Consider the following 17,941-nt stretch of genomic DNA (forward strand, 5'->3'; position numbering starts at 1 on the left):
AATGTTATAAAAGAAAATTCTTTATTAAATATAATGGTAAAAAGAACCCTGTGACCTTAGTTCATTTGTATCTTGTCGATGTCTAAAATTTTGGATCTTAATAAAGAGTATGGATATACCACAAAAAATTGAAAGGCTCTTTGGAATAGAAGCTACCTATAGTTCAAATCAAAATTTCTATAACAATAATGGACTTTTAGGAGTGGTAATCGGTAAAATCAGATTAAAATTTCGATAAATTATAATACCATATATCGAATACTAACCTAAATTAATTGATTGATTTCAATAATAATCAATTTTCTTCTGGAATTTCGGTTCAATATCGTAATAGTAAATCAAATTCTAATTAAAAAGAAGAAAAAATTAAGTACTAAAAACAATAACCATGTTCTATACCTACTTTTTTATTTTAGATAAGTAAAATAACAAAGAAAAACGGATAGGTATAAAATATATACATAAAAATTAAATAAAAAATGTATATAGAGTACTACTGATTTTGGTATTGGTACGGTTGGATAAACCAAAACTACAAATTGAATCCCAAATTAATTTTCATAAAAATAAAAATCGACCGCAAATTCTCCAAAGTTTCAAATTCGACTTCAATACATACTAAATTTTTAATTTGAATTCGATTCAATCAATTTATGAAAATGTGAATATTCCTGCTACTCTTATAAGGATGATGCACGTTCAATAAAATTGGTGTGCTGCGGTCATGCTACTATATATGTGTTTTTTTTTTTTTTTTATTTACTAAAAAGGAATGTTACGAAGAAAGTACGACTTTTAATTTCCAGAAACCCGCCTTCTCCTAACCCCTGATTGATAGTACGTATTTCGATAAATTGGAATACCATATATCGAATACTAACCTAAATTAATTGATTGATTTCAATAATAATCAATTTTCTTCTGGAATTTCGGTTCAATATCGTAATAGTAAATCAAATTCTAATTAAAAAGAAGAAAAAATTAAGTACTAAAAACAATAACCATGTTCTATACCTACTTTTTTATTTTAGATAAGTAAAATAACAAAGAAAAACGGATAGGTATAAAATATATACATAAAAATTAAATAAAAAATGTATATAGAGTACTACTGATTTTGGTATTGGTACGGTTGGATAAACCAAAACTACAAATTGAATCCCAAATTAATTTTCATAAAAATAAAAATCGACCGCAAATTCTCCAAAGTTTCAAATTCGACTTCAATACATACTAAATTTTTAATTTGAATTCGATTCAATCAATTTATGAAAATGTGAATATTCCTGCTACTCTTATAAGGATGATGCACGTTCAATAAAATTGGTGTGCTGCGGTCATGCTACTATATATGTGTTTTTTTTTTTTTTTTTTATTTACTAAAAAAGAATGTTACGAAGAAAGTACGACTTTTAATTTCCAGAAACCCGCCTTCTCCTAACCCCTGATTGATAGTACGTACGTTCCCATTGGTTAAGTAATGGTAGTTTTGACTCTTTCTTTCCGTCTTTTGAAGTGCTTTCATTACACTACTTTTTTAAGTGCTTTGTAATAACCTTTTTGAGTTCAACGCATGCGCATCTTCAATTATCTTTTCTCTGCAAAATATCTCAACGTATTTACGTGCACATGAAATTTGTGTTGAAATGTACAATGTTGCATATTTGTTGTATCAAATTCTACTGCATCCTTTATTTCATCTAATATGTCCACGTCACGTTTATAAAATCTTTTCTTAAATAAATAAAAAATATAATTTTTGTACATATAGCGCGTATATATTAAATGGAATAGAAAATATAATCTGATCATTGAAGCTGAATTACGGGATTTAGAGAGTAATATTAGTCACTAGAAGCAATATGAACTTTTTTGTTTGAGTTAATCATCATGGTTAGAAGTAAAAAATCAAAGTGAATACTAATTAACCGCAACTGTGCAACAAGTATTAGCCATTGTTTGTGCATGTGAGGACAAAATATGTGGTACATAATTTTACCATAGGTTTTTAACTATGGCTGATGTTATTTTGCGTTGATTTTACTTGATATCGGTACATAATATTGACTCATCATGATTTTTTTAAGCTGTAATAATTCATAGTAGAGGGAATAATTCATTTTTCGACAGTGAGTGAATGGTAAAAGTCACAAAAGCAGATGAATATTCTCGTTAATTTTACTTAAGCATGAAGTTATTTTTAATTTTCGATGTTAATTAAGTCCAAACCCCAACTTTCTGTCGTGAGCAACTTCCTCCCTCCTTCCTTCCACAATACCATGCTATAAAATAATAATGATAAATATATATATTAAAAAAAATTACCAATTTTGTGAATTATTTACAGTGAAAAATTAGATTAAACAGCTGTTCAATGTATATATGTAGAGAAAAGTAGGTGCAACATATAATTAAGCTGGTAGGTAGTTCGACCTGATTAATTTTTTCTGCTTACAACTTAGCACAGCTGTTCACGACTTATATTAAAACATGGCAAAAGCCTGGAAAAGCTCAGCACTTGGATTCCCATAAAGCCAAACACGTCTTTATTTATGTGTATTCCTTCCTTACTTTTTCTGCATATACTACGAATATTTCCGACCCTACTTTACTGTTCTTTATTATGCTTTTGCAGCACTTCAATATTGATGAATTAAGCTCAACTTAAGACCGTATTTGCCGGACCAACTTTTTGACCACGTTGTTTCAATTGTGTGTGTATTGCTACTGGAAATAAGCTGTCCGCACCCATCTTTTAATACTTGCTATAAACAAAAATTTCGAGTTGAATCGATAAAAGTAATCGGTCTGAATTTGAGTCCTTGGACATGACAAGTTATCAAGTACGAATGTACTTTTTTGTTGAATAAGCATTCGAGCTCGACTAATTGAGGTTGATATGATTAGTGGAAAAAAGACATATCAAATACTCGAATTTTAATTAACTCTTGCTGAATCAAAAAATTTAAAACTTGGTAAATAGAAAAATTCAAATAAGTACATATGAAAAATACATGTTCGACTGAATTGTACCAGTTTATATATATCCCTAAATGCTGAATACGTAAATATCCATATATATATATATATATATATATATATATGTATGCAGCCTAAGAGCAATATAGTTAAAAAAAGGCTATATTTGATCTAATTACATATTAGATATATTACATTTTTCATATAGTCGGTGCATAATTTAAGAAGGCAGTACAAAAGAGAATATTAGTGTAATAAAAAGAAATTAAGTGAGAATGTTAATATTGTCACTAATTATATATATTTAATGATGAGAATGTTTATTTTGTCACAATGATTAATGTAATTATAATTTTAATGGTTTCTATTATTTTGTAAAATTATTATTATGAAGAAATAGTGACAAAAAAATCTGCACAAAGTTGCATAAAGTATAATTAATGATCACTCATGTATAGTAACGACATAGTGACAACTATTATAGATGTGTCACCAATTATTTTTAGTGACAACTTTATGCACAATTTTTATTACTAATAATTATATAGTGACAAAATAAGAATTGTTGTCACTTAATATATATTTTTAATGATAATTTTAACATTGTAATTTGATAGTTTGTCAATAATATTATATTTTCTTATAGTGGGAGTGATTAATCACGTAACAAAAATCTTATCTGAATAAAAAATTTCGTTATAAGAAGATGCAACATGAGCACAATATTGATGGGTGCATGCATCAACGGCAGGGAGCAATACGTCATTGATATTCGATCGATCTATCACTAAATAAATTACAATAAATTCATATAAAGCGAGATAAATATCTATATATTTGTTATTTGATAAGACTTAAATTCATATTTCAAACTTATTTATAGATTTTCAATGTTAATTATTAAACTAAAACATCATTGATCAGTGACGGATGTTCTATGGGCAGCAAAAATGACAAACACACGCGAAATCCAGAGGAAATACTCATAATGTTGGACTTTAGGATGCATCAAAGCGAATTAAGGCAAAACCCGAAATTTTATATTGTCGTAATCAAGATTGAAAATAGTACATCTGATCAGTACAGATAGCTTTATCCCATATTCAAATGTGGAAAAAAAAAAAAAGAAAGAAAGAAATAAGAGACATTCATGTCTAATATTTGTACGTGTCGGATTTAGGTGAAGCAATGAAGCGGATGATGAAAAAAGCCACAGGTACAGATAATGCGTACCTAGGCGACAACACAGGTCTTCAATTATATATCCAATTTTCCATTTTCTTATCAATATCCATTTAAAAAATAATTAAATCAAGTCATATATACTACTCATTAATCCCTTACAATATATATATATATATATATATTCTGATATCTCATTTCTTTGTAATATTTTATATGAAGATTGTAAATAAATCAAATAAATATTCACTCTAAATTTTAAAATCATTTTTTTTTAATAAACATAGATGGGCATACGATGTATTGTAAATAAAAATTAAGATATTGGGATTGGACTTGTAAATCAATTCATAACTTTTCGAGCACAATCAATAGTCATTCGAACTTATTTAAATATTACATTAATAATTCCATATAATGCATATTTAGAAAATAAAAAATGTACTATTAAAATAAACGTACACTGATATAATTATATAAATATATATATAGTGGAAAATTGGGAAAAAGCAGTAGTGTTGGTTGGATTTAGGGTATGTGGATGATTGATTGTGGTTGTGGAAGGCAACACGCCAAACCCAAACACACCCCACTTTGCTTCCGACATTAGGTTTTCTTTCATTCACGATCGCATGGTAATTTTTATTATAATAATAATAATAATGTTAGAAGAGGACAACCGACACGTGTCCCCCGACAACAATCTTTCTAGCTAAGTAAACCACTCTGTCAGAATAAAAGTTAAAAACCATTTTCACTCTCACGCACACGCACAGACAGGGCAGTGACATTTACGCGACACTTTGTTTCCTCAACAGCTGCGCAGCTTCAGAACCAAACAATACACCTTTTGCACCTTGTTTTCTTCACACATCGGTCACCTCTCTCATATCATTGCAACAATAATTTCATCAAACTAATAAAATAAAATTATCTTAATTATTTCATTTCTGTCTTTTAATTTGCTAAATTTAATTTTTGGGGTTTTTTTTTTGGACAAAATGTCTATATAAAATATTTTTTTAGTAATAAATTATCTTGTATTCTTCGATAATTGATTCTTAATTATTCAGTCCTGTTGGATGCAGAAATTTAAATAACTCAAAATATTTTATTTATTTTTATATCGTTATTTATGGATAAAATAGTTTAGATATAGTGAAGTTCGAGTTTGATGGATGGATGGTTTAAATGGGATGACATTTTAAGAATAAAATTTTTATTTTCAAGTTCTTGAAAAGGAAAAATAAAACTTATATTTTCAAATAGAGGAAAAATATAGTAAAAAGAGAGTAGGGGCTTTCTTGTCAAATTAACATCAAGGTACAACTTTTTTTCCTTTCTCTTTTACATTAAGGTACAACTTAATGTGTACTCTTCCCACTTTAGTGGCCTTTAAATACCACACCCTCGTGTGCTCCCACTTCCACCAAAATCAAAGCAATCTCCTCTCCAAGTTTCCTCCTCACCTCTGTCTCTCTCTCTCTTTTCCTCATAATCAAATTCACTCACTTTCTCTCTCTAAAAATTTGGAAGCAATGGAGCAAAATCTACCAATCATAGCCAAGAAAATCTGGAAAATAGTCCGAGTGGTCTATTTCATGCTCAGAAAAGGCATTTCCAAGGGCAAATTGTTTGCTGAGCTCAGCATGATCATGAAGCGCGGCAAGATCGCCGGCAAAGCCGCCATACAGAGTCTCATGCACCACCACCATAACCACGCTGCTGCCTCCGGCGAAGAGTCTACAGACCGCCACCTCTCCTTCCCCGACGAGTACGAGTTCAGCTGCAGCAACAGCCCCGCTTACCCTGTTTTCCACCTCAACAAGCGCAAGCGCTCGCGGCCCGCTGAACAGGATCTGATAATGGCGGCGGCCATGGAGATGATCAACAGCGCGGCGGCGTCTCCGGCGCTGCCGGGGTTCGGGAAGAGCCCCGTCGTGAGGCAGCTGAGGGTGACTGACTCGCCGTTCCCCTTGAGGGATATTGATGAAGATAGTAAGCATGTGGACGAGGCTGCTGAGAAGTTCATCATGAAGTTCTATAAGGATTTGAGGCAGCAAAATTCGGTGGCTTGTTTGGGCTATTCTTGATTTCCAACTGTATTATTATATATGTTTTCTTTTGTGATTGTAATTTTTGTAAGTATTTTATTAGATTTTTTATAAAAAAATAAAGAGAAAAAAGATTATACACCAAAGTTGTAGATTGTATTTTATACGTAGAAGAGTAGTATTTGCATACATGATCTACAAAAATATTTGCTAATTTTTTGGGTTGAAATTCAATAATCCTAATGACAATTATATGATCCTAAGCTAGTGAAATGTAACACTTGTGAAGTAATTGGTCCTAGTGAATTAATTGTTGGGACAAAATTATCGTCCTAGCTTATATTTATTTTGTATTCTTCACCTTAAATCATTATCAAAAGACTTCTTAAAAATGTGTTTTAGTTCCAATGTGAAAACTAATTAATAATTCACCAATTCAAATTAATTTAAAGTAACAGTATTATAAGGGTAAAATACATTTTTTCTTTCTGAATTATTCGTAATGTAACAACCACTCCCTTAAACTAATAAATATACCACTTATCCACCACAATTAAATTTTTAGACAATATTGTCTTTATATTATATATATATATTTAGTTCAAGATTTTTTTTAGTAATTTTGTATTTTAAGTTTAATTAAAATTTTCTTAATTAAAAAAATATCTTTTATTTATAATAAATTAAAATATAATTAGTGAGTTAAATAGCTCGAAGTTTATTTTTTTTACAAACTCAAAGTTAACTAGCAAATGAGTACACTAAATACCCAAAAAAATTTCATGCAAAGATTTTATTAATTTGGCGATAAAATTAAGTTATTAACTATTTATTTTTTTTGAAAAAAATAAATAATTAAATATTATTTTTTAACATATTTTACAAATAATCAATTTTTTAACATATTTTATTCAAAAAATATGATAAAATATATTTATTCATTTTTTTTCTAAAAATATTAACTTTTAGTTAAGCATATATATATATTTATCGATTTCTTTTAAGAAGCATATATGAATTGTTGGTTATATTATATTTATTGTGTATCTTCTATATATATATATATATATTTATTTATACTCCACTTTTAATGTAAATTCTTCACTTCTTAAAAAAATTAATTAAAAAGTAATCTGGTGATGATTTAATATGAAAATCAAATACTAAAATATATTAAAAATAATATAATTATTCAAGGCGTGAGAGGTATTTTTGTCCAACCAAAAGAGTAAGTGTTATAATTGTTAGTTTAAAAATATAAATATTACATGATGAATAATTCAAGAGGACAAAGTGTATTTTACTCTTATTATAATAGATACGCGACTAATACTAAACATAAAAAGAATTAACAATTTGATTGTTGGTGCTAAAAGAAAGTTATTAACAAAAAGAATTTTGGCTAAGAAAAAGGAAAAGTATATTTGAATTAACTTAAATATACTTCTGAAAGAATTCACCCAAAATATTAATTTGACACTTTTGGGGAAAATAAGTACATATACATTTGCTAAATATTTCAAATTTTATCTAAATATAGACTTAATCATTTTTATCTAAAAAACGTCTATTTATTTAGATTAAATTATAGTAATTTAATTTTAAAGGAACTAATTATATTTTTATATTATAACTAATATATATTTTTTAGACTGCAAATTGAATTTACGGTGCAAAATATTTAAAAAAAAAACTTTATCCACTAGATATATATTTATATAGTACAAGGGAAATTTTATCTAAATATTTATTTCAAGGGGGAAAATAATATAATAATTTATTTAGGGGCCTAATTGTGATAGAATGTATAGCTCAAGGGGCAAAGTATAAAAGTTTAACAAACATCTGTTAATCTGAATCCTTATGGATGCAACTTTTGATGGGCCCTCATTAAGCCCAGTTCCCACTGCAGTGATGGGCTGCTAATTGGGCCATCATTAAGTTCAACCCACTACCTCTATAGTTTGTCTACATTGGGCTCGGCCCATTTCCCTCTTATTTTTCAATTAATTTTTCTGTGTATATAACAAATTATTTAAAAAAAAAAACTCCTTAGAAATAGTATCTTTGAAATTTAATGAAGAAACATAAATAATCGGCAAAATTTCACTCCTAGTCCTATATCTTTAGGTGTGTTACACTATTTGTTCTTTATTTTTTGAATAAACATATTTAGTATTGTAATTTAGATACTTTTGACACATTTAGTCCTATAACTATTGACAAAATAAATTTAGTCCTGTATATATTTAATCTTGTATGTTTAACAAGTATGACACTTTTAATTCTACTTTAACGATGACTGAAATATGATACCGGAAAAAAAACTCATGATTTCAAGCGTTAATTACTAAATACTATCAGACCTTTTTATTTCACGAGCCCTTCCCTAATTCCTCATTTCAGCACTAATTTTTCAAACCCCCAAATGATTACCAACAAGAAACTTCAAGAACTAACACACAAAAAATCATCAAAATTCTTCGAATCTATGCAAATCAAATGAAGAAAACACAGAGAAATCTGTTTGATTGGAATTTGGAGGCATAACCGAAGACAAGGAGGACAGAAAGCTTGCAATTTTGAAGAATGTTGGAGAGGGGATTTCAAGAAGAGAGTTAGGGGGAAATTTGGGAGAAAAATTAGAGTTTTTAAGTAGAAACTAGAAATTTTGGAAGAAAATTAGGGTTTCGGATATTGAGGATGTGTGTATTTTTCTTGTGAGAAATAACATTAAGTAGGTGGAAACCCCACAAAGCTGCGCGTGCATTTCATTTAACTTTTTCCAGCCACCATTTTTTTTTTTTTTCAGAAATAACATGATTAAAAGTGTTAAACTTATTAAACATGCAGGACTAAATGTGTTTTTAGTAAAATACATATATGACTAAATTTGTTTTATCAATAATTACAACTAAATGTGTCAAAAATATCTAAATTACAAGAATAAATATTTTTATTCAAAAGATAAAGGACAAATAGTGTATCATACCTATAGTTACAGAACTTAAAGTGAAATTTTGCCTAAATAATCTGTTGTTGTATCTTGGTTGGAGAAATAGCATTTTTAGTCCCACAAGTTAGGTCCATGTCACTTTTGGTCCCATTCATTATGGGATTAGAACTTTTAGTCCTATAATTTACAAAAATTAGCATTTTTTTATTTTCATGCATCTTTTCATCTACAATCTAATGATGAAGGTCCCGTGCCTAACATGTTGCCGTTAAATATTTTTGGTTAGAGAAAAAACTGAGGCTTTTTTCAATAGTAGCATATGAGTGCTTCATTTTGGCCTATTTGATTCACTTGTAGAAGGCATGATTCTTTGTATTGCTTCTACTTGGTTTTAACTTATAGAAATGTGGGGAGAATAAGATTCAATGTTTTAAGAGAAGAGAGAATTTTATTTCTTGATTTATAGTGGATGATGACTAAAAAGTGTTAATTTTTGTAAGTTACGGAATTAAAAGTGCTAATCCCTTAATGAATGGGACCGAAAGTGAAACGGCTTTAACTTATGGGATCAAAAATGTTATTTACCCTATCTTTGTCTAATTTAAATTCATGGTCTACTGCCTCATCTTAAAATTTTATTTCTTGATTTATATTTTATTTACATAAATTATCTCTACTTTAAAAAAAAAAAATTATATTATTTACACAAACCATCCTTATTTTTAAAAAAATTTACACATACGCACCCTAAAGACGTTGACAACATTACACAAACTATTCATATATTTTAACTACCATGAGTGATTTCTGTAACTACACAAAAAATAGAAGTAACTTATAGGAATAATTACACTTTCTTCCCCTAAGGTTTAGTATAATTACACATAAACCCAGTGGTTTGAAAAATTACATTTAGCACTCTTGAGGTTTGCTTTCATCTAACAAATAAGTTTCTCTAGTCAAAATTCACCGAATTTGTTGTTATTAATTATAAAATAGAAAAAGAATTATATTTATATTCGATTGACTTATTATTGATTTATCATAGGTAAAATAAATATTTTTATGATCAAATTACCCTCATACGTCTTCACGAGTTAATATGTGAGAAGGTAGATTTTCACCGTTATAAGAGTGGTTTAATCAGAAGAAAATTATTTGATCTACAATATCAATCAAGCTAAATATCAATTTCATTCAGTTTTTTTTCAATATCAACAAACTTGATGAATTTTAATCAACGAATGAACTTATTTATTAGATGGAAGCAAATTTTAGAAATGTTAGGTATAATATTTCAAACTACAAGAAATATATAAGTAATTATAGCAAACCAGAGAAGGAAACATAATTATCCCTTACTTATATAATTAAACCATAAATTACGAGATGTAAAAATAATTATTACCTAAGTTTAATTTGATTTGAACTTCCTTGTTCCTACATGTGGTCGAATGTCGATCGATTTGCTCATATTTCTTACAAGAAGAAATAAAATTTGCATGTAAACACAAGCCCAATTTTATTAAATATTTTCTGAAATATATAAATAACATAAATTTTATACACGTTAAGTATTTACATACTAAATAAAATAAGATATGGAATATTGATTTGCAATAAAACATTTGTATTGATATAAACAGCAGCATGGGAAAATTTCTCTGGTACCGATCAAGAACTTCGGGCAGGCAAGAAAATAGAGTTAAACCATCTCCACAAACAGCATTTCACATTGAACAAAAGCAACAGCAAGATCAAACAAGGAGTTTTTGTGTCATAAACAGCAAAAACAAATGAAGACATTTAACTATTTTCTGTCTCTAATAGCTATCAACCATAAAATTAGACGAAGGACCAATTGATGAACATAAAGCACAAGCAATGAGCGTTGTCGTCTTCGTTCAGGACTTTCCAGGCTACTGCTCTCTCGTATGAAATCGGCCTGCTCATGCTCGACAGACATATGCCACCCTGGAGCGTTCCAAAACCCTGTAGCAAATCGCAAATTAACACCTGGGCGCACCCTTAAATAATACTATCAAAAATTGTATCTCAGAAATCTAAACTCAGACTCAAATTTTATTTAATAATGCCAGTTTATTGAAGTTTTAAGGTTTTTTTTCGGGCTTGACTATGATTAGTGTTTAACAGACCTGTTGCATTATCTGTGGGAACTCAGAGCAGAGGTTTTTCCTCCCATGGTCATCGAAAATCTTCTCCAGAGATATGTCTTGAAGAGCAACCAAGGTTGTTTCGAGCATGTCAAGACCGGCCTGGTTTGCAAATGTAAAAACGGGCATCGCCTGGAAAAGTTCACAGGATTATCGCTAGAATAAGATAAAGAACAGAAATACCGACCATCCGGCAAAAATGGAAGCATCTTTTTAGAAACAGTTCAAACTCTTAACCAAGAAACTTAGCAGTATAAAATGGAAAAGAAGTGATAGTCAGAGCCATTGATTTAATGCTACATGCGTATGAACTTGCAACCTTAGTCGACAAGTCGGATAGAGAGATATATTGAAATATTACCTTAACGGAGCAGCACAAAATGGCATCCGAGTATTGCCATAGTGCTTTAAGGATGGATTCACTCCCTTCACCGCTAGATTTGAGAAGCTCCACGCCCATATAGCTCCTACAAGATCGAGATCAAACTTATTTAGTTATGGCAATTGAAATGCAGGGGTGTTTGGGCGTACTCCTTTGAACTAATCCCATGACCGGAGATGATTTTGCTACATGCTTGTGTCATGGAAAAAGATGAGTCATGGTTGTCTAAGTTCATGTGTTAGTACTTTGAAAATCAAAAGGCAGTACTAAGCACCTGTAACTTTGGCAAATCCAACGAGCAAGGGTATGTGCTTCAGGAGTCCCAAGCGGTGATCGAAGACCAGAACCTGGGTGAGATGGAGAGAGAGCTAATGCCACCCGTTGAACTGATGATATAATGCTGCGTAAATATTGTCGGGCCATTGATGCAACATTTTCTTGCATGTGGCTTTCAAATGCAAACTGAAAGGCGATTGTCATGACGGATCTTGTGGTGCAGCTGGTAACAGCAAGGTCGTTCGACGGCTTATTGCCAGCCGTCCCACTTTCAAGAGCAGAAGCAAGGTCCAAGGTACGGTTTGGACTGGAAGCTTCCTATATAATATTGCAGCTACTCAAGAGTTATTCATCAGAAACATTCAAATTTCATTTGAACACTCACCTTGCTGGAATCAAGAGGAATGATGCGGAAACCAGAGGGCAGGAGAGGAGCATCGTCAGCAAAAGAGGCATCAATTGGCGCAAATATGAGTTCAGCACACGTGCCAACGGCAGTTTCATCCATCCCACCACATAGCTGCCAAATTTCAAGAGACAAGCACCAGAAGAACAAATGAAGATTTTGCTCCTTTCAGCTCAAATAAATGCTCAACTCCTAAAATAAATAGGCCTATTTCTGCCCTCTTAAGAAACACACTTATCTTTCCTGTCTTGAAATAGGACAGAAATTTGAGAACAAAATGTACCTGCAAGAGGAAAATGTCCCTCGGCATCATTGCATCTTCAGGAGAATGGGCAACACCTTCCAGCTTAATCACCTCCAGCAGCTATTAAGCATCATGGAATGCGTAACACTTGCGTCAAAATGCGACAAAGACTAATACCATCTTAAACCAATGAATATTAGATTACACGAGCATATAAGTAGACAATGAAAGTTTGGACATAAAGATTAGTCAATTCAATTAACTTGCCTCTTCTTGCTCTATAGTCTGAGCCAATGGAAGGATAACTTGACCCCCAAAATTACCAACTCGGGCCCCTAACAAAGTATTTGGACCAACTTTAACAGCAGCTGCTGAGTAAGCATCAATGCTGCTGTCTGCCCATTCTGACCTATGTTCCCGTAGAAACCGGACTAGTATTGCAGGAGGCACATTCTGAAACCCAACAAAGAAGAAATACTGAATGAGAGACTCGTAGGCAACAAATAATAATAATAATAGCAGAATTTATGGATGACCTGAGTAAAATAGTAGGTCACTGCCGTCATAAATTTCAAAATAAATCAAACTCCACCGCAATCATAATTAATATCTAAAAAGAATTCTAAAACTAAATAAAAAGAATGTGATTGCCCGAGGGCCATTTTAACTCCCACTCCCTAGCGAATCTCTTTTCCAAAATAAAAAATAATAAAAAGTTCAAATTAGTATATACATGTAAAGTGAACCGACCTGTAAAAGCATAGATGCTTTTGCACACAAGACAGCATTGCAAACAGAGGCATATCCATTTGCGAAAGAGATATTTAAGCCCATCAACTTTTCTGGATTGGAGTTCACAAGAACTGTAACATCATCTATGCCATCATTAGCTATCAACGACCATCCCTCGTCGCTAAGTCCATTAAGAGCCTCATTGAATCCCCTGTATAATTGTGAACAAAATTATGCACAGCAAGAAAATAATAGAACTAAAAGCAGACTCCAAAAGGAGTAGAATTAGCCCAACCTGCTCAGCCGATGGCTAAGTGCTCGTAAAGCTGCTGGTCTTCGGCCCCAGTTGCCTACATTAGACTGGGAAATTTCCTGAGCTATCTGCCTAAGTTGACGAAGAGCCTGCACCAGGATACAGAGACAACGAGAAGGAAAGACATCAATTGGGGTAACGAAACTACACATCTAGCATATCTGTGTCTGTTTCGTAATGTATTAATGAAAGTAATAGAAAATTCTCACCGCCATGGTGGTCTTTTGGGCAAGCGCTGTTGAAGATTCATAGAGTGGGCGGAGCACCTCAGGAACACTCCATGCCTAGTAAAAAAGAATGGAATGCTAACATAGTAAAGTTGCAAGCACACGGAAACAAAAGCGTTTTGTCCATATAAAACAATTCAACGCTTTCTATTCATCCCAAAAAAAGAAAAAATCCGATGCTTTCTGTTTTCAGCCTTTTGCACTGTCAATAAAAACTAAACAATTCTGAGCAACCAAAATGGAAATATCTCCAACTATGATTCATCAAGAAGAAAACATACAGCAATGGCTCTAATAAAATGAGATTTTCTTTTGATGTCGTTTCAGCAATCAATTCATGAGGAATTTACTGATGTGCTGGAAAACTGAAGGAACGAAGAAAAACACAACTGAGGGAGTACACTGTTGGACATGGCAGAAAAAGTATTACCTCCAAATTCATGTGATCTACAATGTGGATTATTGATCCTCCTCCTTCGCAAGGTCTAATTAGGTAACCACTAGGCAACATCTCTGCCCTCACAAAGTTCTGCACAGGTGGCATGCTCGGACCATTTTGAGTATTGCTAAGTGATCTTTCACAAACCTGTAATATTAGGAAAACCAATAGAATTGTTGCCTTAAATTGATTTCATCCAAAAAACCTAAATAAAACCCACCAGAAAAGAAAGAGTTTAGGGTTCACATACCACTAAACTGCCATCATCCATGACGGAAGTATAGCGCAACAACCAAAAGTCGCGACCCGGCGCCAAAGTTGTTGGCGCATATAACTAAAATTTCAAGTACATAAGCCAATTAGAATGTGTACATAAAAGGCAACGTCCAACAAAAAGAAACACCTTAATTATGATAACAACCACCTGCATATATAAAAGTTCTACGGTTCCACCGTTGGCAGTAGGCAGCACATTAAGAATATCCACAGATCGGCAATCGCGAAACCATGAAGGCCGATCCTTGAGGATTTCTGCGACCTGAAATATACATTGGTAATCAGTTCTTCCTTTTGTACTTAAAGTAACACCAGATATCAGGAAGAAACTTGAAGATAGTGAGCTTACCCTTGTGGGCTCTAGACCAACCAGACCACAAGCTCTTGCTGCCACACCAGTGCAACCGTGAGAAATAGCTACGATTCCAATGGAATCCGGACCAGGCTACTCCAATTAATAAAATATCAATGTCAAAATGCTAATATCCAGTTCAAAATTCAGCAAAGAAACCCATTGCCATTTTTATGCAAACGATGGACCCTCTATTCTGAGTTTATGCCCACCATTTACGCAAAAACATAAATAGTTATATGAAATAAATCTACGGCAAGTGATTTTAATAAACATGCAAAGGCTTAATATATTAAAGAATGAATAATCTTTGTATGTGTTCATGCATGCATGCATGTCAAAGTATAACTGGCATATGAATCATAAACACTGTCACATCGTATGCATCATGACAAAATAAATAATACTACTTAGTTACAATTCCAACAACCATTGTACCTTCATTCCAGGCATTTGGACCCACTCAACAGCAGTTCCAGTGGCCTTTGAAAGAAACTCTGTTAGAGTCTCTTCTGCAACGGACAAAAGCCTGGGAGAAATACAAAAAGCAAACAAGAACACCATAAGCTACCCACAAACATGCACCACAAAGCAATGGGGTCACACAGCCTGATTAAAGACACATATAACCTTTCTCCCTATCAAGAATTACTCACCCTGCAGGACTTGCATCCCTTGGTGGATGCTGAGGCGTCAGGTGGTGTTGTTGACCACTCGTCACCACTGATTCACAGCTTGTATCTTTTGTAGCAAGTGCATTCTTGAAAGGAACATAAATTAACCATGTCAATTTTCTGAAACCCCATTCAAAATCAGTGCAGATTATGCCAAATTGTGAGGTTAAAAGGCAAGAATATTGCTACAACTGAGAATGTTAAGGTTGAAATCTTGGAGTTTTATTAAAAAGTGAGTTTCAAGATTTCTCACACTTGGAGCATGCTGGCGAAAGTAGCCGTTTTCGTAAACCAACTGTGACACCTGTTTCTGCAGCCTATCATTCTCCTCCATCAAGAGTTTATTCATGGCTGTCAGCTTCCTATTCACTCCTTGAAGCCTTGAAGCTTCTTTCCTTTGCTTCTCTCTGCATCTGTATTTCCAAAACGGTATTAACTCAAAACTCCTGTAACTAAAACTTAAACCATAAAATTCAGCACTTTTAAATAGATGGAACATAAACTGAAATTAAACAGAGTAACCTACACAGGAAACACATAACTCAAAATATAGGAAAAATTATTAAAAAGGGGGAACTATCAATAATCCCCTATGGTAATAACAGATCCAAGCTTGTCGTTCCACTCAACAATCAAATTGTAGTACCAAAAGAAGCAACAATTTTGTGAAAAGAGAAAGTACCTTCTATTCTGGAACCATACTTTGATTTGCTTAGGCTCAATGTTAGATAAAATAGGGCACTCACGAATGAGCTGCTGGCGGCGCATGGAGCTCGGCTTGGGGCACTCGTGATATAGCCTCTCAAGGGCTTCAACCTGCTCAGGGGTATAGCGCACGTACTTACCATTATCCATGCTCGCCGCCGCCGCAGCAGCTGCAGCCGCCTTGTTACTGTCCTTGCAAGACATTGCCATCTCTCGAAATCTCAATCTCAATTAATTCAAGAAACCAACCAATCCTGAACTCCAATTAAATTATTTTCACTGCCGCAAAGGTTCAAACACTTTGTGGGCTATTAACAAGAATTCATCCTTTTATCAGAAAATAAAAAGTTCTAAGTCCTCAAGCATACACCCACAGTTTTTCTTCGGCTAACGAACACCATACTCAGAGCGGAAAAGGGAGAATGTTTCTGATTCAGGATCAGGACTATGAACTTTTTTTATAATTAATCACGGAAAGCAAGAAATCTTGATGCGTAAAGGACAAAAGATTGCTGAAATGAAAAAAAGATTAACAAAAAAAGAAACGGCCCAGAATCACACATCCACAAGATAAAAATCCCAAAAAGAAAAAATTCTTCTTCACATCATATCTTCCATCCACCACGGATGCCTCCAATCCCACAAGCTTCTCTTCATAATTACTGATTCAAGAATTCAAAACACCCCACCACAAAAACCCTAGTACAAGCAAAGATCCAAGCTCAGAGCCTCAAAGTCCGAACCCAAACAGAACAAGCAAACCACAAACAACATCCCATAGCTCCAAGAACCAAATCAAAGGAGATTCCCCATGCATGTACGCATACATCACATGATTACAGGCACAGAAGTCTGAGAAAATGGATCTGGGGTGATGACATGATATGAAAACTGAAAAAGGAGTTGTTGGTAATGAAAATGGAAAGGAAAAAGGAGCAGTGCTAGCTTGGTGGAGCCTTGCACTATTCTCTGGATGGGTTTTTTCAGCTGTGTTACTGTGGTTTCTCCATTGGCTCCTCAGCTTCTTTTTCACTTTTTATATTGTCGTATGTATGTGTGTACATATATATAGGTATGTAGGTTCAGACACTGTGGTGTTGATACTGTGCTGTGTAGGCAGACACTGGATTTGGAATATTTTATGAATGGGACTGCTGTCAGGACCAAACTGTCCTTTCTCTGTGGGGTAGATGCTGAGTTTATTATTCTACTTCCTTTGCTTTTCTTTTCATTTTTTTTAAATATAGAAATTATAATTACATTATCATATTAATATTTAGATGAATTAAATAATTAAATAATACATTAATACAACTAAAAATTATAAAATAATAAATTATAATAAACCCATATAAAGGTGAGACAAATACTCACACAATAGGACTCAAACCCATAATTTTAAATAAAGTCGATATATCAAATATTTTAATAGTTCAAAAATAAAAAATTTTGTTGATGCAATAATTATATATGTACCAAAATATATAATGATTAAAAACACTCATGTTTTTGGACTCAATATCAATTCACATTCTTTTAATTGTGAGATTTAGGTCTAATCTTACTTTTT

The 17,941-nt window shown here is 32.5% G+C and overlaps 2 protein-coding genes across 2 annotated transcripts; one reads left to right on the forward strand and one right to left on the reverse strand.

The window, feature by feature from the left end:
* On the forward strand, positions 5,583-6,361 carry LOC105163748. Its single transcript, XM_011082201.2, has one exon. The coding sequence runs from the start codon at positions 5,700-5,702 to the stop codon at positions 6,252-6,254; it is 555 nt and encodes a 184-aa protein (XP_011080503.1). The 5' UTR covers positions 5,583-5,699; the 3' UTR covers positions 6,255-6,361.
* Positions 10,829-17,414, reverse strand: LOC105163757 (homeobox-leucine zipper protein ATHB-15). Its single transcript, XM_011082214.2, has 18 exons — positions 16,349-17,414; positions 15,920-16,079; positions 15,649-15,752; positions 15,431-15,521; positions 14,990-15,085; positions 14,789-14,902; positions 14,615-14,698; positions 14,356-14,511; positions 13,908-13,982; positions 13,681-13,787; positions 13,404-13,596; positions 12,921-13,106; positions 12,693-12,773; positions 12,389-12,523; positions 12,002-12,321; positions 11,707-11,812; positions 11,328-11,477; positions 10,829-11,163 (listed from the first exon to the last, which is right to left on the reverse strand). Exons 1-18 carry the CDS (start codon positions 16,579-16,581, stop codon positions 11,017-11,019), a joined length of 2,538 nt encoding a protein of 845 aa, XP_011080516.1. The 5' UTR covers positions 16,582-17,414; the 3' UTR covers positions 10,829-11,016.

Source organism: Sesamum indicum, linkage group LG1 (genome assembly GCF_000512975.1).
Source record: "Sesamum indicum cultivar Zhongzhi No. 13 linkage group LG1, S_indicum_v1.0, whole genome shotgun sequence".
Classification (NCBI taxonomy): Eukaryota; Viridiplantae; Streptophyta; class Magnoliopsida; order Lamiales; family Pedaliaceae; genus Sesamum; species Sesamum indicum.